Consider the following 20225-nt stretch of genomic DNA (forward strand, 5'->3'; position numbering starts at 1 on the left):
CCTCACCTGCACCTGCACGAAGGAGCCGCGGTAGAAGCAGCAGGCGGCGGCCGACAGGGCGCTCCACAGGCTGCACCGCTCGGTCATGGTGGGGCCGGTCGGCCGGGGCCGGGACGGTGCGGGGGGCGGCGGCCGGCGGGGCAGGGGCGCGGGACCGACCGGGCTGGGCACCGGCTGCGCGTGCCTCTCGGCGGCGCGATTACCTCATCGTCTTGTCGGGGGAGGAGCAGGGAGGCGGGGCGGGGAGACCCCACCCTCCAGCCGGCCCCAGGAGGGGAGGGGGCCATTGTTCCTCCCTCCGCCCGCCCCCGGCTCCCCGCCCCTCGCCCCCAGCGCTTCAGCATCCCAGCTCTGCATCCCCGGACTCCAGGCTGCTGGGGCGCGCTGGGATGCGGAGTGGAGGACCTGCCAAGGCGGACGTCATGGGGTGGAGGGCGCAGAGGGATGGAGTGGGACCCCCTGGGGCCGGCGAGGGAGGGGGTGTCCTGCCTCCCCCACTTGCCTTACCCCTCACTGACCCGGAGGGGGCAGAGACTTTGAATTAAATCATAGCTAAAGCTGGAAAAAATCCCTTTATGCGTTTGACCAAATCCTTTGTGGCCTTAGGAAATCTCCCAGAGCCCAGGATTTCTCATCTCTGATTTGGAATCGGGGACTCTGCTGAGAATTTTGGGATGTTCGCTGACACACTCCGGGAGTGCGGGTGGGGGTGGGGACAAGAGACTCCATAAGGCCCAACGGTTTGAGAATCAACCTGGATTCAAAGCCTCCCCGCAACCAGCCCCTTCTCTGGGAGTCCAGATTCACTACTCTGGAAAACATACCTGTGCTGATCTCAACGGAACTCTTTTGAGCATCGGCTGAGCTGAGGCACTAAAGTTGCCAGGCATAAAGTAAGTGCTCAATAAATGCCTGCTATTGTTTTCAAGCTTCATGTCTTAGAATCTGGACTTTTGGTCCTAGAATCATTGGCTCATCAAGGCAAATGAAGTCATCACTGACTGCATCAGTCAGGCCTGAGGCTCAAATCCTTTTGACAGGCTATGTGACCTTAGGGAGAGGAATCCAACTCTCTGGGCCTCTGTTTGATTCTTTTCTTTTCTTTTTTTTTTTTTTTGTCTTTTCTAGGGCCGCTCCCGCGGCATATGGAGGTTCCCAGGCTAGCGGTCCAATCGGAGCTGTAGCCACCGGCCTACGCCAGAGCCACAGCAACGCAGGATCTGAGCTGCGTCTGCAACCTACACCACAGCTCACGGCAATGCCGGATCGTTAACCCACTGAGCAAGGGCAGGGACCAAACCCGCAACCTCATGGTTCCTAGTCGGATTCGTTAACCACTGTGCCACGACGGGAACTCCTGATTATTTTCTGTAAATACATCTGAAGCTCTGAGCATGGAACTTGGAATGTTATAGTCTTGGAACTTTAGGCTCCCTGCCTTAGAATCAAAGTACTCACATCGTGGTCTGAGAACCCTGGAGTTCTGGAAGCTGAATACCTAAGGTCAGGAATGGACTTGGTAACTGACTTTGTTGTTGTTGTTGTTCTCCTTCTGCTTCTTAGGGCCTTACCCGAGACATATGGAGGTTCCCAGGCTAGGGGGTCTAATCGGAGCTGTTGCTGCTGGCCTATGCCACAGCCACAGCAACACCAGATCTGAGCCGCATCTGTGACCTACACCACAGCTCACAGCAATGCCAGATCCTTAACCCACTGAGCAAGGTCAAGGATCGAACCTGCAACCTCATAGTTCCTAGTCAGATTCGTTAACCACTGCGCCACAATGGGAACTCTGGAACTCCCCAATGGCTTCTTATCTGAGTCTTCTGCTGATGGCCGGGGACAGGAATCTGAGCACTTCCCATAGTGCTCATTACTAGTCACTTACACACAGCTTTATAGGCAGCATCCTGGGTGATGGTGTGTCCATGGGGTCAGGAACCAGACCGGGCTGCTCTGTTGCAGGGCCAGATCTCCCCTCCATGGGCATGGACTCATTGAGCCCACAGCCACGCTGGCTTGGAGGCACCACTGTTACCCCATTTTACACAGGCAAATACAGAGGCTCAGAGAGGTGACACACACTCCCCCAAAGTCATGTGGCAAGACTAGGACTAAACATGGGTCTGCTGGATTACAAAACACAAGCCCAAACCATTGTGCGGTTCTGTCCTGGTTCCCATACGGGCCAGGAACCCTTGGTCCACAGAGCTGGTGCTCCTTGCCCTCAGCTGTGTGCAGGGGCCCTGGCTAGGGGTGGGTGCTCCTGGATGTGGAACGCCAAGGGCTTTGTCCACAGTCTTGGCATCGACTAAGCTGGGACTGCCATCCCAGGTCTGCTCCTCAGTAGCTGTGTGGCTGTGGGCAAGTCATTGTGGTTCTCTGGGCCTCAAGTTTCCCATCTGTCCAATGGGCACAAGAAGGACCTCAATGCCCAGGGCTGAAGGAGGAAGTCAGAGACCTCCTTCGTATAAGGAGGGCAGAGCTGCCTCCCTTCCAGAGCCAGCAGCCGGCACACACTGCGCTGTGGGACTCTGCACACAGTAAACACTCAAAACGTTGCTGCGTTATTGCCATTATTACCATTTCAAAACTGCATTTTCAACATTCCCAGTGCCCGGGACACATTCAGCTTGTGATCAATGTGAGCTGTGCCCATTGTCTGTGATGCAGAACTGAGTCATCCTCTCCCACCCCCGCCTCCCGGCGCCAGCACACGCTCAGAGACCGAGTGGGATTAGAGCCAGTCTCCGTGTGGCCACACCCCTGGGGCCCTGTCCAGCTGGCAGCTGGCTGGGGTCCCGTAGTAGCAAACTTGTCCTGAGTTTGGGGCCAGGAAAGCAAGATGGCAGGCATGAGAAGATGCTAGAAACGAAAGCAGAACCCCCACGCCACCCTGACCCCCAGACCCACTCCTCCCGGCCCAGCCCCTCTTACCTTCACATAGTCCCCGCCAGCTTCCGGCTCTCCGGTGGCCCTGGAAGAAGAGAAGAGGGTGAGTGTCCCCAGCCCTGCCTGGCTCCCTAGCTGCCAGCACCTGGTCCTTGGGGCCCCAGAGGCTTCATCCTGAAGGCAGAAGGCAGGACTGCAGCCGATGGCACTTGCTGGAATCTGCTGGCTAGGCTACTCCTCCCCTCTCTGGCTGTGTGACTCTAGGCAAGTCCCTTCACCTCTCTGAGCCTGGCTCTACTGTCTGTCAGTCAGGGTAATGACAGCCTCTCCTTCATTGGCTTGTCTCCAGGACGCTGGGAATTGATGAATGCTACATGCTTAACGCGGGGCCTCTTCCCTGAATCGCTTTTCACTCAGCTCCAGGATGCTGGGCTCTCCTGGTGCTCTCTCCCCCCACTGCTCCCTGGCTCCAAACATTGGTGGCCTCAGACTGGCCCTCAGCCTCCTTTCCTCCCGCCACTCACTCCCTAGTGCTGAAGGACCCGCTCAGTGGCACACCATGGCACCACTGCTGGTGACAGTTGGCTGCAGAATTGATCCCCTCCACTCAAGGTGGCCAAGATGGGGTCTACAGAGCCCAGGGGTCAGGGTGGCTGCTTATCCCCGTTCCTGATGAGGGCCTCTGTGAGCCACTTCTTCCAACTTCGGCCTTAAATGCCGTCCCTCCCCTGATGCAGCTGGGACCTGCCCCTTTGACACCAGACTCATAAGCCCAGCTGCTCCTTATGTTCCCCCATCAGATGTCTGAGATCGTCTTTTTTGGGGGGGCCGCACCCAAGGCATATGGAGGTTCCCAGGCTAGGGGTCGAATCAGAGCTACAGCTGCCAGCCTACACCACCGGCACAGCAATGCGGGATCCGAGCCACATCTGTGACCTACACCAGAGCTCACAGCAATGCTGGATCCTTAACCCACTGAGCGAGGCCAGGGATCGAACGTGCCACTTCGTGGTTCCCAGTCGCATTCGTTTCCACTGCGGCACGACTGAGGGCATCCTGACTTTCATATCCAAAACAGGGCTGCTGACTGGACTGCCCCCAGCCCCTGCCACACCCCTGCTCCCCACATCCGCTTCCCATCTCCGTTGATGTCAGCTTCGTCTTTGCTGCTTTGTTTGGCCAAACCCCTGCAGTCCTCTGGGCCTCCTCTCTCGCTCACACTCCACACCCAATCCATCAGGAAATCCTGAGGCTCTCCTTTCAAAATAGATCCTGACCACTTCTCTCTGAGTGTCAACTTTGCCCCATCTGGGACGCCCTCTGTGTCCTCTGTGGAACGCACAGCAGCCTTCTTGCTGTGTCTGCTCTCATACCTGGTGGGGGGGGGGGGTCAGCTTTCCCTCCATGGCCCAGGCGCCACTGAGGTGAGAGGCTAAGTGGGTCATGGTACGCACACCACCTCCGACCCTCCAGTGCTCCCATGTCTCAAAGAAAAAAAATCTAGGAGTTCCCTGGTGGCTCAGCAGGTGCAGGATCTGTCACTGTCACTGCAGCGGCTGGGATCGTTGCTGTACCACAGGTTTGATCCCTGGCTGGGGAACTTCCACATGCTGTGGATACCCCTCCCCCCAAAGGACAAAATCTAAACCGCCCCCTTCCATGGTCTGCAAATAGCTGGTCATGTAATTTACTATCAAAACCAGGACTTTTCCTCCTTCATGAGAGTAAAGTGGGTGCCATGTTTTGTCTTGTTTTGTTTTCTTTTGGCTGCACTCATGGCATGTGGAAGTTCCCAGGCCAGGGACTCACCCCAGGCAAAGCAGCTACCAGAGCTGCTGTAGTGACACACTGGCTCCTTAACCCAATGCTCCACAAGGGAACTCCAAGAGGATGCCAGTTTTTATGCCAGAAAAACAAGTGTAAATTGGCTCATATGGGAGTTCCCGTCATGGCTTATCAGGTTAAGAATCCGACTAGTATCCATGAGGACATAGGTTCGATCCCTGGCCTTACACAGTGCCTGGCATATCCTAGGAGCTCAAGAACTATTTATTGCTTAAGGAAGGTAGGAATAGTAAGCACTCATCCAGTATTAATCACTACCATTATTATTACTTCTGTCTGGCTGGGCCCTGGTTCTCTGGCTGACACATGCCTCAGTATTCCCATCTGCAAAATAGGGAGGAAGGTCAAACATCAGAGAATTGCTTCCTTAAATACAGAAACCCCAAACTTTTTCTTTTTTTTTTTTTCCTTTTTAGGGCCGTACCTGCGGCATATGGAATTTCCTGGGCCAGGGGTCAAATCAGAGCTGCAGCTGCTGACCTATGCCACAGCCACAGCAACTCGGGATTCGAGCCTTATCTGCAACCTATACCACAGCTCACGACAATGCCAGATCCTTAACCCACTGAGCAAGATCGGGGATTGAACCCACATCCTCACGGATACGAGTCAGAGTCTTAACTGCTGAGCTGCAAGGGGAATTCCCAGAAGCCCCCAATTTAAATGTAAATGTGATAAATCTAATTAAATCAATTAAAAATAACAACAACCAAAAGCTGAGCTAAAAACAAAATAAAAACTGGGGGGGAGTTCCTGTCATGGCTCAGCAGAAATGAATCCGACTAGTATCTGTGAGGACACGGGTTCGATCCCTGGCCTCTCTCAGTGGGTTGAGGATCCAGCGTTGCCATGAGCTGTGGTGTAGGTCAAAGACACACCTTGGATTCTGTGTTGCTGTGGCTGTGGTGTAGGCCGGCAGTTATATCTCTGATTCGACCCCTAGCCTGTGAACTTCCATACACTGAGAATGCAGCCCTAAAAACAAAACAAAACAAAAAAAACCTGGGGAACTGGGGGATGAGGTGTGTGTATCCAGGGCTGAATTCCACGCAGGACTCTGCCTAGGTCCTGAGGCTGCCTGACAGTTCTCCCTGTTAGGATCCAGAGTCTGCCAGCCTTCCTTCTTGCCAAGTCCCTGGATGGGTTCCCTCCGTCCAGCAGCAGTGGGAGGGAAGGGGAGTTGGGGGCCCACCCACCCCCACCCATACACCTCACCTCGGCTGCTCTTCCTGGGTGAGGTGTCCCATCCCAGCGTTTCCGGCCATTCAGGCCCGGAAATCCTCTCACTGCCAGGAACACATTGGCCAGGACACCAGGATCGCCCAGCACTTCCTCCTGCTTCCTGTCCACTTCCCCTCAGGCTGTGGGCAGGAGCAGAGCTTTGGGGAGGGGGTCCCTGCACGGGGGATCAGGGGGCTGAGGTGATGGAGCCAATGGGAGTGATCAGCGGAGGCTCGGGCCCCGGAAGCTGAGGGCCTGGAGCCAGAGTCACCCCCATTGCCTCTCCCTGGCCCCCTCTCCCTCCAGGATTTCCAAGACAGAAGGTGACCACAGCTTACACCCACTGCCATCACTTGCCCGGACTACGGCCAGCCCTCATAGCTGCCCCCCGCATGCAGCTGTGCCCCTGTGACTTGTCCTCACCCCAGCAGCCAGGGCAGTCCTGTTAAAATGAAAGTCAGATCACAGCCTTCCTCTGCTCCAACCCCTGGTGTGGCCCCTGGTGTCACTCAGAGCAGGAGCTGAAGTCCTCATGACCCCCCGCTGCCCCCCAACCCCCCTGACCACACTCCAGGCACACGGCTCCAGCCCAGCTGGGCTTCTTGCTGCCTTTTGTCCCCACCTCGGGGCCTCTGCACTTTCTGGTCCCTCTGCTAGAACACCCTCCCTCCGGAGAGCCCCCGAGCCCCTCCCATCTCCCTTGGGGTCTTTACTAAAATGTCCCCTCCTCGGTGAGGCTGTCTCTGCCCACTCATCCGAAGGTGACATGTCGCCCTCTCTCTGCTCTCTCTCTGCTGAATGTCACAGTCACCCCTGGCATCCGGAGGACAAAGTCTAATTCTCCTGGGTCGGCCCTTTGCCACCGGGCCTCTGCCAGCCACCCCTCCTGTCTTTGTTAGGTCCTCGGTGCACTCAGGCTTCCTCCAAAGAGTTTACTCCCTGCAGCCTCAGGACCTTGGCACATGATACTCCCTTCACCTAGAGGAATTCCTCCTCAGCCTGCAGACCTCAGTTTGCTTGGAAATTTCTAGAACATTATCCCTCCCTTTGCCATGCTCAAAGGCAGGAGTCAAAGCTTTCAGTTTTAAAAACTCGGCTCCATTCATTAATTAATTTCTTATTTTATGGATTGAAAAGGCCCTTCCCCTCTAACATTAGCGGTGAAATCAATTTATAAATAATAGTGACAATTGAGCTAAATCAGTTTCATTAATCAGCTGCATTAATTATTTAAATAACCAACCCCTTTAATTGCCTGTATTAGCTGATTTGTTCCTATAACTGATAGCACTTATTGCATATATTAGCTTAATTAATTGGATTAATGAGCAGTAATTAGAGCCTGTTATCCTTTATTTCCCCGATGAAAGTTTCAGTCTGAGCTTTCCCTTCAGGGCCTCCATCCTGGCCTGGAAGAAAGGGTGAGGCTCCCCCAGGGACCCTGGAGGTGGAGCTGTGGTCCTGTTGGGCCTCTTTGCCAGGGGCAGCCTTGCCCTCCTGAGCCCTGCTGCCTGCTTGCCCTCTATCTGCCCCCACCCTGGGCCCCCAGGAAGCCTGCCCTACTCCCTGGGGCCTCTGGGCCTGATCATATAGCCTTGAGTGGACACCTCCCCAACCCCTACCCCTGCTACTCAGCTTCCCCCCTGCCCTCCCCTCTCTAGGCTTCGACTTCCTCATCTGCGAAATGGGCATATTTCAACTGTCTTCCCAGACGGGCTGCAAGGATCCTATGAGAAGGAAAGGGGGGGAGTTCCCGTCGTGGCGCAGTGGTTAACGAATCCGACTAGGAACCATGAGGTTGCGGGTTCGGTCCCTGCCCTTGCTCAGTGGGTTGACGATCCAGCGTTGCCTTGAGCTGTGTTGTAGGTCGCAGACGCGGCTCGGATCCCGCGTTGCTGTAGCTCTGGCGTAGGCCGGTGGCTACGGCTCCGATTGGACTCCTAGCCTGGGAACCTCCATATGCCGCAGGAGCGGCCCAAGAAATGGCAAAAAAGACAAAAAAAATAAATAAATAAAAAATAAAAATAAATAAATAAATAAAAAGAAGGAAAGAGGCATGATTCCTCAGCCCCAGGGGCTTCTCTCACTGTCCTCGCCTCCCCACCCCAAATCCCCCCTCCTCCGGCCCCTCCTGGGGGACTAAAAATTCTCTCCCTCCTCCGCTCCAGGCTTCACTACCCCCAGGCAAAGAAGCAGCCCCGCTCTGTGCTCCTTGGACCTTAAAAGCCACTAGCAGAGAGAGCTGGGCCGGAAAGCCCTGCCTCTCCTGGGGACAGCCCTCCACCATGGGGCCTTTGGGATTCCCTGCCAGGAAGGCCCCTGGCTTTAGCTCCTGCCCTGCCCCCTCTCCTGCACGATGGGCCACCACTGTCCCAGAGACACCCCTGCTTCTCTCTGCCACTGTGCGCCCTCAGTCTTCTTGATTGAGCTGAGCTCCCCAGCAGAGCTCAGCAAAGGAGCCAGCCCTGAGAGGAGAGGGCAGAATGGGAGCCGCTCTTCCCAGGGCAGAGCTAAGGGGTCAGCATCCCGGAAGCTGCGGAGACTGAGCCTCCGCAGGAGCTGAGCAAACAGGGAAGGTGAGCAAAGTGCTCGGATTAGACCCGGGGGTCTCTGCTTCGTTCCTTGCACAAGGCGGGCTCCCCCAGAAAAATGGGGACTCCTCCTGGATGGAGACAGGGAGACACTGGGGAGGGGAAAACAAAGAAAAATAATATTCCAACCAGACCAGGAGCCCAGCAATGACACCAGGAAGAGGAAAGGGAGCGGAGATGGACCGAGGAAAGACCCTTTGGGGCTCTGGAGAGGGTCCCTGGCTGGGAGGGAGGAGGCTGTGTGACCCTGGGCAGGTCCCCCTCGCGGGACCTCAGTTTCCCCTCCTGTAAATGTGTGTGTACTGGTACGTCCTCGGCCAAGTTCAGGATAAATGCTCTGCCTCATCGCGTCCTCACAATGACCCCGTGAGGCAGGCACTGTTGTTGTCCCCCATCTACAGAAGGGGACACTGGGGGGTCAGAGAGGAGGAGGGGATTTCTCCATGTCGTAAAGAGAGTCAGTGGGCCTCTGCGCTGCAGATATAGCCGACCCCTGCCCCCTCCCCCGGCTGTCATGCCTCCAACATCCAGCCTTCTGTAAACAGGGTCCCCTGAGGGTGTCAGGGGATGTGGCTCCAGCTGGGGTTGGGGGGACCGTCCACCCTTTCCGAACCAGCGCCGTTCCCACAGCCTGAGGCGTCTGGGGGTCTCGAGGGCTGTGAGAAAGTCTCCACAGGAAATGAGAGCCAGGAGCAGCTGGGCCCCTTCGGAAGACAAGGACCAGCCGCCCAGAGCCTGAGGAGGCTGAACAGCCTGGGCCCACCGCAGCCCCCTCCCCCGGTGGGTAATCACTACCAGATGCCCAGCAGCTGACGTCACTTTGCAGGGCTGAGAGGGTCGTGGGACTCTGGGGAGGGTTGGGAATTCTTGGACCAGAATCAACATTCCAGAAGGAAATGGGGGGGGGGGGGAGGTCCTTGGTCTGTTCTCAGTGCCTGGCACCAGGGCTGGGGCACGGGCACCACGGGGGTGTCCCGGCTCTCCTCTGGGGTGCCACCTTCTCCAAGTCACGGTTTCCTTCCAAACAGCCCTGGGTGGGGTGGGGAGGTGGGGTGGGCTGGGTCTCTGGGAGGGAGGAATGGATGCTCGGGTGAGACACTTTAGAACAAGGAGGTCTGCAGTCAAATCCTTCTCATAGGAGAGAGCCTCGTAAAACGCAAGTCACAGCGGGGCCCGCCTCTGCTCAAGGCCAGTGGTGGCTGCCACTTCACCCAGAGTCAAAGCCAGGTCCTTGCCGGGCCTTCCAGGCCTGACTTATCTGAACCCGTTTCCTCTCTGGGCCTTATTTCCACTGCTCCTCTCCCCAGCCCCCATCTTGCTCTATTCCAGCCACTGGCATCTCCGCTGCTCCTCAGATGTGCCAAGGATGCTCCCACCCACCTCAGGGCCTTTGTACCTGCTGTTCCCTTGGCCTCTGAGACCCTTCCCTTCCGCAGAAGTCAAGAGGGTTTGCTCCCAGTCCACCTGAAACTAACATAATATTGTACATCAAGTATATTTCAATTTAAAAAAAATACAGGGAACTATATCTAGTCACTTGCGATGGAACATGATGGATGATAAAGTGAGAAAAAGAATATATGTATGTATGACTGGGTCCTTTGTTGTATGGCAGAAATTGGTAGGACATTGTAAATCAACTATAATGGAAAAACTAAAAACCTTAAAAAGTAAAATTAAAAAAAAAGAGGATCTGTTCCCTTAACTCCTTCACTCAAACATCAGTTTCTCACTGAGACTTTTTTTCCGACTAACCTTCCTAAATTGTCATCACCAGCCACTCTCCCCCAAGACCAATTCCCCTACTTGATTTAAATCTTTCTCCATAGTGTTTTTCTCCTCTGTCTGACCTTGTATCTTATTTGTCACCTGTCTCCCCTACACTGGCACAGGGACTCCCTGAGAGCAGGGTTTTGTCTGCTGATCTAGAAGAGTGTCTAGGGCATAGGTGCATCTCAGTAAATACAGAAATGAATGAAATTCCAACTCAACTGTGTCATCTCCTGCAAGCTGTCGATCTCACAAAACCTCCAAGTCTTCCTCTGTCAAATGGGCTCCTATGACCCCCATGCCAGGGGGTTCTGGAAAGTCATTTGAAATCAGGATAGAAAGAGTGCTGAGAGTTTTACTTGTTGCAGGAGGTGAAATGTGGCCTAGTGGTTAAGAGCTTGGCTTTGAGGCCGGTCAGGTCAGAATCAAATCTAGGCGGTGATACTTCATCGCTCTGTGAACACAGGAAAGTCCCTTTCTCTCTCTGAACCCCAGCCTCTTCACTGGTAAAATGCAGCCAATAGAGGCTCCTTCCTTGTGGGATCCATGTGGTAGAGGGCACCCACTGGGTGCTCCAGGCAGGGCCAGCCAGTTGTCCTCTGGTGGGACCCTGGCCTGACATTTCCTGTGTGTGGGTGTGGGGGATTGGGGGCCTTTCCTTCCCTCCCTGAGCCTCCACTGCCTCCTCTGTGACATGGGCAGAGGGTGGGGTGTCAGGGCCCCCTGGACCACTCTTTCCCTGCAGAAGGCCGAGGGTGCCGGGGGATATGGGGAGGCAGGGTTGGTGCTCCCCTTTTTCGGAGCTCAAGGCTCTTCATTCCCGGTGCTCTTGGCCCCTCCTCCCTCCTTCCTCCTCCTCCCCCATGATCTCAGCAGGGAACGGAGCACCAGGAAACTCCTGCGGCCTCACCTCTTCCCCTTCCTTCCTTCTGCTCCAGGTGCACCCTGCTTCCCAGGGGGTAGGGGAGGGACACGTCTCCCCCAGCTTAGGCTGTTCCCTGAACAGCTATGCGGATGACCCTCTGGGGATCCTTGGGAATGAAGCCCCCAGTCTTAGGGGCAGGTCCCAAATGCCCTGGTCCCCAAGCTGGATGGATCCTCAGAGACCATCCCAGGCCCATCTTAGCTGCTGGGGAGACTGACGCCCAGAGTAGGGCAGGGCAAGCCTGGGATCACACAGGCAAAGCAGCTTTCCTGACTCCAGCACCCACCGGGCTGGGCCTCACCGGCTCCTAGAAGAAATGTTCAAAAATTCCTGGCCTCCTACTTGGCCTGGAGGGTAGGTGAGACTCTGCGTCCCAGGGGAGCAGGAAGGGGCTCAATCTGATCTGCTAACCCCACGCCTCTCAGGACCCCTGGACATCCAGATGATTGGGGTGGGGTCTTTATTTCCTCCATCAGCTCCAGGCCAGGCCTGATGCCAGAGGCACTGCCAGGACCATCTCTGCCCACAGGGGAGGAAGACTGGGTCCTAGGCCTGGCATTTTCAAGGTTTCTCAAGATCTGCTGGAGGGGAATGGGTTGCCTAGTCGGTGAGGGCCTGTCCAAGAAGGTGGAGTTAAATCCTAATTCTGATTTTCATTAGTTGTGTCAAACGGGGCAAGTAACCTCTCTTTTCTCATCTGTAAAATGGGGATGATGAAAATGCCCCTCTCCTGGGACCGTTGTGACAAGAAGACGCCCAACTCTGTTCCGGGACAGAGTTACACCAAAAGGTTTAAAAGTCGCTGATGCTAAACTCGCGCGCAGGTTTGTCAGCAGCCCCAGGAGCACGGATTCCCATCTCTGACAACTCCCGTTCCCCGGCGGCGGCCCTCTTCGGCCCCAGCTCGGCCACTTACCCTCTGGGTCCCAGTGCAGGGCACCTTCGGCCCACAGCAGTCATGGTTCCCTGCCGTTGCCGTCTGCAGCCCGGGGACCTCCTCAGCTCTACGGCTCCCGCCTCTCTCTGGCTGCGGAGCTGTGGAGCTCAGCGCAGAACTTCGGGGGAGGAGCCTGGACGGTAGGCCACGCCTCAGGCACGCCCCTCCGCCCTCCCTGGGGGCGGCTGCACTGCCTACTCCTCCTTCTGGGAAGGACAAGCCCCGCCTCGGACACGCCCTCCGCCTCCGGTCTCGCACCGCTCTCTCCCCCATCTGTCAGAGTCCGGGCAGGAAGGCCACGCCCCCGAGCACACCTCCTCCTCGCCCCGCCCCGCTCCAAGGCCGGTTCCCCCAACAATCCGTGCGCCGCCTGGAAAGGCCCCACCCCTAGACACGCCCATCCTCCCCGCTTCCTCAAACTCCCAGCGCAGTTCTCAGACTTTGGGTTACCTAAAAACACCCCAGGATCTATGAGGCCCTCTCCCCTACATACAGTCGTTGGTCCACGCCCGAATGAGGCTGAATTTAAGAGGGGAAGGCAAGAGAAGGCAGCCTGGAGCAGCCAGAGAAGGTGGAAAAGTATTAGTTTTATTCATCATAAACATAAGCATTTCTATTTACTGTTTGTGCTATGCCAGGCACTGTGCTAGGATTTTACTAGTATGATATTCTTGAAATCTCACTACAATCCTACAAGATAAGTGCTATCATTGTTCCCATTTATAGGATGAGAAAACTGAGGCTCAGAGAAAGGGAACAGACTTGTCTGAGGTCATGCAGTCAGTAAGAGGCAGAGCCTGCACGGGATTCACTCTGCAACCTCACAAGGGGGGATGTCTGGACCAACTCCCCAGCACGCAGAAGCTGCGCTTGGTATCTCAGGGCATCTGTAAGATGGAGGAAATAGTATAATCTTCTGCAGAGTTTTCAGGGAGTAACATTTGACACCCAGTAAAATAGATACTTACTAAATGAGAGCTATGGTCATATCATCACTATTTGTATTTTTGCCTCAACTCCGCTCACCCTATAAACAAGCTGAATGACAAACTAGACCAGGTGGAGCAAAGGGGTCTAGCAGAAGTAAAGGTGGTGATTCGAGTGTGGGGGCCTAGAGCCAGCATCCAGTGATTGGGCTCAGGCCATGCTGGAGGCTGCCTAGGGCTTTGGAGTCAGGTGGGTCTTAGTCCGAGTCCTAACTTTGTCCATTTGGTAGCTACACAACCTGATTGGGGCAGATGACGCTCCCGCACTCAATCTGTTTTCTTATCTGTCATATGGAAATAACAATATCTCCTCCCCAGCTGTGTGTGTTTTTTTGGATTTTTTTTTTTTTTTGAGAATTAATTACAAGCAAAGGGCTAAGCACGGTGCCTGGTCTATACATTGGTTAATGTGTTGGTGTTTGTATGTGTGTGTTTTGTTTTATTTCTACCCAGATGTGTATACTGGAGGCTCCTCTCCAGGCTCGGTTGGCAGGAGCCTAGAAACACCACCCCTGCAGGTCCTGCCCTGCCCCTCCCCCGGTGGGCACCTACCCTTCTGAAGGTACATTCCTGGGGTCTTTCTCCTCTTCTATGTCTGCCCCAGGGTCCTCAGATTTCTTTGTGGGATCCACTTCCACTGCTGAAGGGTTGGGTCTCACTGCTGGGGTGTCTTCCACAGGGTCATCTGTCTCCACTACCATCTCCTTGGCTGCCTCCAAGCCTGGGGGGTCTGGCAGACCTTGGCGCACAAGGTGGCCCTCAGGGCCAGCCTCCCGGGCCTCCCGGGTGGCCTGTTGGTCCCGAGCCTTCTTGATTGCTGGGCGAGGCATGGTGCCCATGTGGCTGTACATGTCACTGGAGCGGGCATAGGCCGGGGGGCTCTTGGGGACTGTCACCATGTCATCCTGCGTGGCATCAAAGGTGTCAGGCTCCAGAGGGGGCTGGATATTGTTGGGGGCCAAAGATCGTCTCAGTGTGAAGGACCGAGGAAGGTTGGAGAGACTCCCAAAGCCTTTGAACTTGAAGAACTCTGGTAGGGGGGAGGGGAAGGAAAGGAATTAATTGCCTTCAGTAATAATAATAACAATAAAACATTAGTGCAGTTCTGCTCACTGAGGGTCCGAGGAGGGTGGGGAGCTTCATTGACAGCCCCTCTAAGTGTTATGGTATAAATGGCAGCTCTGGAATCACATAGCCCTGGGCTTGGATCCCTTGAATTCCACATTCTAGCTGTGTGACCTTAGGCAAGTCACTTGACCTCTCTGAACCCCATTCTCCACGTCAGTAAAATAGAGATTACAGTACCCATTCTATGGGCAATGGGAGTATTGAAAAACAGCACAAACCCATCACACAACTAACATGCCTGGGAGTTCCCATCGTAGCTCAGTGGCAACAAACCCGACTCGTATCCATGAGGATTTGGGTTCGATCCCTGGCCTTCACTCAGTAGGTTAAGGATCCAGGGTTGCTGTGCGCTGTGATGTAGGTCAAAGTCTCGGCTTGGCTCCCACGTTGCTGTGGCTGTGGTGTAGACTGGCAGCTACGGCTCTGATTAGACCCCTAGCCTGGGAACCTCCATATGCCAAGGGTGGGGCCATTAAAAATCGAGAAAGTAATGAGGATAATGATGACAGTGATGACAACAGATGCCTCTACATTTGGCAAACATGCTCCATGCTTTCAATACGTCACTGGATTCTCAGCCCAACTCCATGATACAAGTTGAACCTGCCCATTTTCCGGATGAGGAGACTGAGGTTCTGAGCTAGGAAGTAGTCTGCCCGAAGTCACACAGCCAGGAGGGGAAGCATGTATATTGTGTGTGTGTGAGATGTGTGTGTTGGGGGTGGGGAGGGGGTGTTTGAACAAGGCTCTGGGCCCCTGTGGGGAGGATGAACTGAGATGGGGCTTGCGGGGAGCGTGAGGGTCCCACTCCCTGCGGTTTTCTCCTTCCTGTCAGCTGAGTCCAAGGTCGGGACTCAGGCAGCCTTGCTCGGGTGATACCATCTCCTCATTTCCGCAGGGGTGCCTGTCTGTCCCCTCCCCTGTGTCCCCAGCTGTGGGACTGCCTCTCCTCACAGCCACCACCATCTGACTGACTTCACTACAGCCCCCAGATAAGCAAAAAGGAAAAACTGTGTGTTTTCCATTTCCTTGGCCAGTTCGGCCTCCTTGGGAACTGGCAACCGCGTTGGAACGTAGGATGCCCCCTTTTGACTGGAGAGGAAACTGAGGCCCAGAGAGGGGAAGGGATTTGCCCAGGGTCACAAAGCAAGGCTGAGCCTGGACATTGGGCCCAGGGCTCCGGACTGCCGGGGCCAGTGCTCTGGGGCTTTCCTTCCCGTTCTGCCCACCCTCCCCTTGGTCTTAGCCTCCGCTTCCCGACAAGCTGTCAGAAAACGCTGATGCTCTGATCTCAGAAAGCTACGCCGGGGGCAGAAACCGTGCCAATGACAGCCCAGTGCCTCCTTTCTCAGCACTGCTTGTTTTGTCTCTTGGACACTGATGGGACCAGCAGATCACCAACCTGGGGAAGCAGAGTGATGGGGGGAGCAGAGCGAGGTGCTCGGGGTCCCAGCATCCCTGCAGGTGGGGACATGGGACAGTATCCCATGGCACGCCCTCTCACCAAACTCAGCCCCAGCCACCCCCAACCTGAGACCCCACGTGAACCAGCCCCAGAGGCAGGGGACCGAGTGCCTGCAGGTCCCTGGTCCAACCCTGAGGTCACAGGGACCCAGAGGAGGCACAGGCGCAAGGAGAGACTGCGAGACTGCGGGTGGGGAGAGACAGAGAAAGCGAGTTGGGCAGAGACCAGTGAGGGAAGACCGGAGATGGAGAAGCCAAACCAGCGGGAGAGAGTGGACCAGAGTGATGGAGAGATGGCCATATGGAAACTCAGAAGCAGAGGCCTCTGGAGAGAGACAGAGATGGACAGAAAGAGAAAGAGAAACAAGGCAGAGGGATGAAGAAACAGATGCAGAGAGGCTGCGGTGGACGGACAGACGGAGGGATGAAAGACCGCCCGAAGAGCACCCCGCACTCACTGAACTTCTTGCTGGCCTTCTTGGTCCCCTCTGTCATCTTGGCAAGTCGCGCAAAGCCCCTGGCCGGAAGGCAAGTGGCCCCTGGAAGCTCTGGACATCAATGCCGAAGCTGAGATGCCTCCCTCACCTCCCCTTCCCCTTTCTCGCGCCCTCTCACTCGCTTCCTCTGTATATTTTTAAAACAGCGAAACTCCCACAGCCCCACCCTCCTCGTCCTCTCCACAGGGGGCGGAGGCAGGGGCCTCCCCCAGTCCCCAGTGGGCCTCCTCCTTCGCCTTGCCAGCGGGGATGCAGGGGGCAGACCACAAGCGCATGGGATCTGAAAGGTCTGGGAAATAAACCACAGGCTCTGGGAAAGGAGCCCACTGGGCTGGGGGGCTCTGGGGACCTGCCAACAGCTGTCAGGGGGTCTGGCCAGCAGGCTGGGAGGGTGCAGGGGAGTTTATTCTAAGCCTCAGTGCTGGGGGACGCCCTGGCAGTGGTGGCTGGGAGAGTGCTGTGGTTTGGCTGATAGGCTCTGGGACCCAGACCCAGATTCAAGTCTTGGCTGGCCACTGTGTCGCCGTGTCATCCTAGACCAGGAAGCTCATCACCCTGAGCCTCGGTTTCCTCTCTGTGAGTGGGGCAACAGGTTGCCGTGTCCACCTCTCAGGGTCTGGGGCTTGTTCTAAAGCCTGGCCCAGAATCGCTGCCCACCAAGGCACAGTCACTCCTTTTCAAGCTAGCAGGGATGTGGCCATAATTTGGTCCAGCACACCCATTGCACAGAGATGGGAAAACTTAGGCACAGACAGGCAGAAGATTTGGCTCAGGTCATATAGTAGGTTGGTGGCCCAGACCAGGCTACAACTGGCCCTTCCAGGCCCCTTAGCCCACTGCCAGGTGCTTTTCCACCTTATAACCAATGTGTGCTTGTGTGTGAGTGTGTGTGTGTCTGTGTGTGTGTGTGTGTCTAGGTACACTCACGTGGGCAGGACAGCGATGAGGAAGTGAAACCTCCCCTGCACAGGTTGTTCCTGACACCTGTAGAGGTTTCCAGCAGCTGCTGGGTTGGGGGCGGGGGAGCTGAAGGAACCAGGAGCTTCCAATCCTGATCTGAGTGCTGTGGACAAGTCACTTCTGCCTCTGAAGCCTCAGGCACGTAGTCTCTAGCACGGGCGTGAGTGCAAGGCACACAGTGAGCTGCGGGGGCTCCAGCAGGTTTACCCTGGACGTTTTTACACTGGTCCCAGGGCTGGCAAGTGGGACTGTGAGAGGGGAAGTCCAAGGTCAGATGGGGCCCCTTCTGCATCCTCCGTAGCAATAACGACTGTTAACAACGACCCGATCCCCGACTACCCGCCAGGCAGAGGGCTCCGTCCTTGGGCCCTAAATAGCAAAGGTTCCTTCTTTTTGTCCTCACTCTACAGATGCGGACACGGAGACCCCCCAAAAGTCAGGTTACCTGGAACTGGGTCCTGCTTGTCCAGCTATAGAGCCCAGGATCCCAACTCCCACACTCACAGCTCCCGCCACCCTCTGGCACCTGGATGAGCCATCTGGGGGTGGGGGAGGGGAGGACCTGCTGGACCTTCTCCACGGAAAGAAGGGGAACCTGAGCCCCCAGAAGGGAAAGGGACACAGACAGAGGCAGCAGCCAGGCCTGGATGGGACAAATGTTCCAAGTTCAGATGAAAGCTGGGGAGTCTTGGGACCACAGGCTTGGGAGGACGAGGGGATACAACTCCAGCTCCTTCTACGGAGCACTTGACCATGAGCCGGGCATGAGCTGGAAGCCTCCACGGAACCCTTACAACAGACCTGTGAGGCTATCCTGGGACTGTCCCATTTCACAGATGAGGAAACTGAGACTCGAGAGGGGCAGAGATTGGACAGACAGATACCTAGATGTTCTAACTTCCAGACCAGTGCCCCTGCCCGCCTCTGGGGTGTTATCAGAGGAGGGAGAGGGAGGGGCCTGTGGCCTGGTGGCAGCAGGGGAGTCTTGGGGTGGGAGGTGGAGCGTGGGTCCCCCAGCTTCCCTCCCAGGAGGCAGCTGCAGTGATTTGGGCTAACTGCTAAGGCTATGGCATCACTTCCCAGCCAGGGCCACTCCCCACGTGCTGTGTGATCCTCCCTAAGGGATGTCACCTCTCTGAGTCTCGCTTTCCCCACCCGTGAAATGGGGTCACAGTAGCCCCTGCTTCCTGGGATGGCTGGGAAGACCAAAGGAGGAAATATGTTGGCCCAGGCCAGTATGCCCGCCCGTGGCCTTGGTAAACCCCAGGGGGCTGTTTCTGAGGAATGGGGCTGGTTCAGGCCAGCTCCAGAGTGGCACAGGCCAGGAACAGCCCGGAGCAGACGCCTGGTACAAGCCCTGGAAGTCTCAGCCCCGGCGAGGCGGTGGAGGGGCCTTGTCAGCGCTAGGCTGGCCCTGCCGTTGGCCCAGGCGCCAGGGCAGTTGCTGAGTCCCTGGGAGAATGAATGGGGCTCAGTGTGGCGGCTCCATGTAGCGGCTCCGCTGATCTCAGAGCCCTCTTTGTGCTGCCTCGAGTGGCCGTTGGGAGTGCGGCTGGGGACCTGCTGGCGAGTGGCTGTCCCCAGGGCCTTCCTCAGCCAGCGCTGGAGGCCAGCCCAGCCCCACTCCGCAGCTCTGAACACACACACACACATACACACAAGTGCTTTCCCGCCTCCAGGCCTTTGCTTCGGCTGCACCCACACTCTCAAGGCCACTCGTCCTTCGACGGGCTCCATCTTTCGCCTCCGCTGAGTCCCTGAGGAGCCCTGTTCTGATATTTGCCCCCTTCATCCTTGCATCTCTTCCCCCGTCCATGACACAGTCACCTGCCATCCAGCCAGGAACCATTAGGGATTGGAGGCTTTCAACATCACAGGCACAGGCGTTGGATGCAGACAAACCTGAGCTCAGACCCCACCCGCATGACCTTGGGCAAGTCACATCCCCTCCCTGAGCTTCATTGTTCCCATCCATGAAAGGGGGACAGGGAGTTCCCGACGTGGCTCAGTAGCAACGAACCCGACAAGGATCCATGAGGCTTCAGGTTTGATCCCTGGCCTCGCTCAGGATCCAGTGTTGCCAAGAGCTGCGGTGTAGGTCACAGATGTGGCTTGGATCTAGGGGTGGCTGTTGCTGTGGCGTAGGCGGGGAGCTGTAGCTCCGATTCAGCCTCGAGGCTGAAAACTTCCATAGGCCACAGGTGTGGCCCTAAATAGGGGACAACTACGACGTCCCTTACACGATCCTGTGGTAGGGAAACAACACGTTTATCCCAAGAGTGTCATCTGGGTTATATTCACTCATGTCTTTATTCGCATGTTCCAAACAGAATGTCCTGAGAGGAGCTGGCCTCAAGCATCCCTATTAGCCCTGTGCCTGCTATACTGCACGACTCAGGAGATACCAGTTGTCTTGTATGTGGGGGACAAAGGCAACTGGCTTGGAATCCCAGCTCCATAGCTCTCTGGCCACTTCACCCCTCGGAACCTCGGTGTCCTCGTCTGTAATCTGAGCTCCATAATGGCCACCTCCCCAAAGGGGTGCTGTTGAGTTCCAGGGGGCTGACACATGGCAACTCGGGGCCAGGCACAGGCAGTACCCAGCTGGCGTGGACAGGATATCCATGGAATTGCGGGGCCGTAGGTGTCACACAGCCATTCTCTGTCCTGTATCCTGTTAAGCAGGGACCCCTTGTCTCCCCAGACTGACCAGCAGCCAAGAGCAGCCCCCCCCCGCCCCCGCCTGAGCCTTTCTGTCTCCTTCCATACACCCTGCATCCTGTTCCAGATCAGGGGGCGAAAACGGAGGGTCCAGGCCAGGGTCAAACATCTGGCCAGGGGCTCCCTTTCCTACTCTGTGCCTCAGTTTTCCTAACGCTCTCAGGGCCTGCTCAGTCAGTCAGCAAACAGCCTGAGGACCGGCCACGTGCCTGGCCTGGCCGGCTTAAGGGATCCATGAACACAGGAGAGAGGTCTCTCAAACCAGCACATCGGGAGTCAAAGGCAGTG

General features: G+C 56.2%; 1 protein-coding gene across 3 annotated transcripts in view; it reads right to left on the bottom strand.

Moving 5' to 3' along the window:
• Positions 1 to 16380, bottom strand: part of SH2D3C (SH2 domain containing 3C) — a 31558-nt gene extending 15178 nt beyond the window's left edge. Inside the window, exons 1-3 of one of the 3 annotated variants that reach the window (XM_047768475.1) lie at positions 16218 to 16380; positions 13720 to 14197; positions 2938 to 2977 (exon numbers count right to left, since the gene is read on the bottom strand). In XM_047768475.1, the coding sequence (XP_047624431.1) occupies positions 2938 to 2977; positions 13720 to 14197; positions 16218 to 16254 (555 nt within the window). In that variant the 5' untranslated portion in view covers positions 16255 to 16380. Of the gene's footprint in view, positions 1 to 6; positions 1104 to 2937; positions 2978 to 12160; positions 12473 to 13719; positions 14198 to 16217 lie in introns of those variants that run through there. The other 2 variants (XM_047768477.1, XM_047768478.1) reach the window with 2 other exon arrangements.
• Positions 16381 to 20225: the final 3845 nt, after the last annotated feature.

Source organism: Phacochoerus africanus, chromosome 2 (assembly GCF_016906955.1).
Source record: "Phacochoerus africanus isolate WHEZ1 chromosome 2, ROS_Pafr_v1, whole genome shotgun sequence".
NCBI classification, from domain to species: Eukaryota; Metazoa; Chordata; class Mammalia; order Artiodactyla; family Suidae; genus Phacochoerus; species Phacochoerus africanus.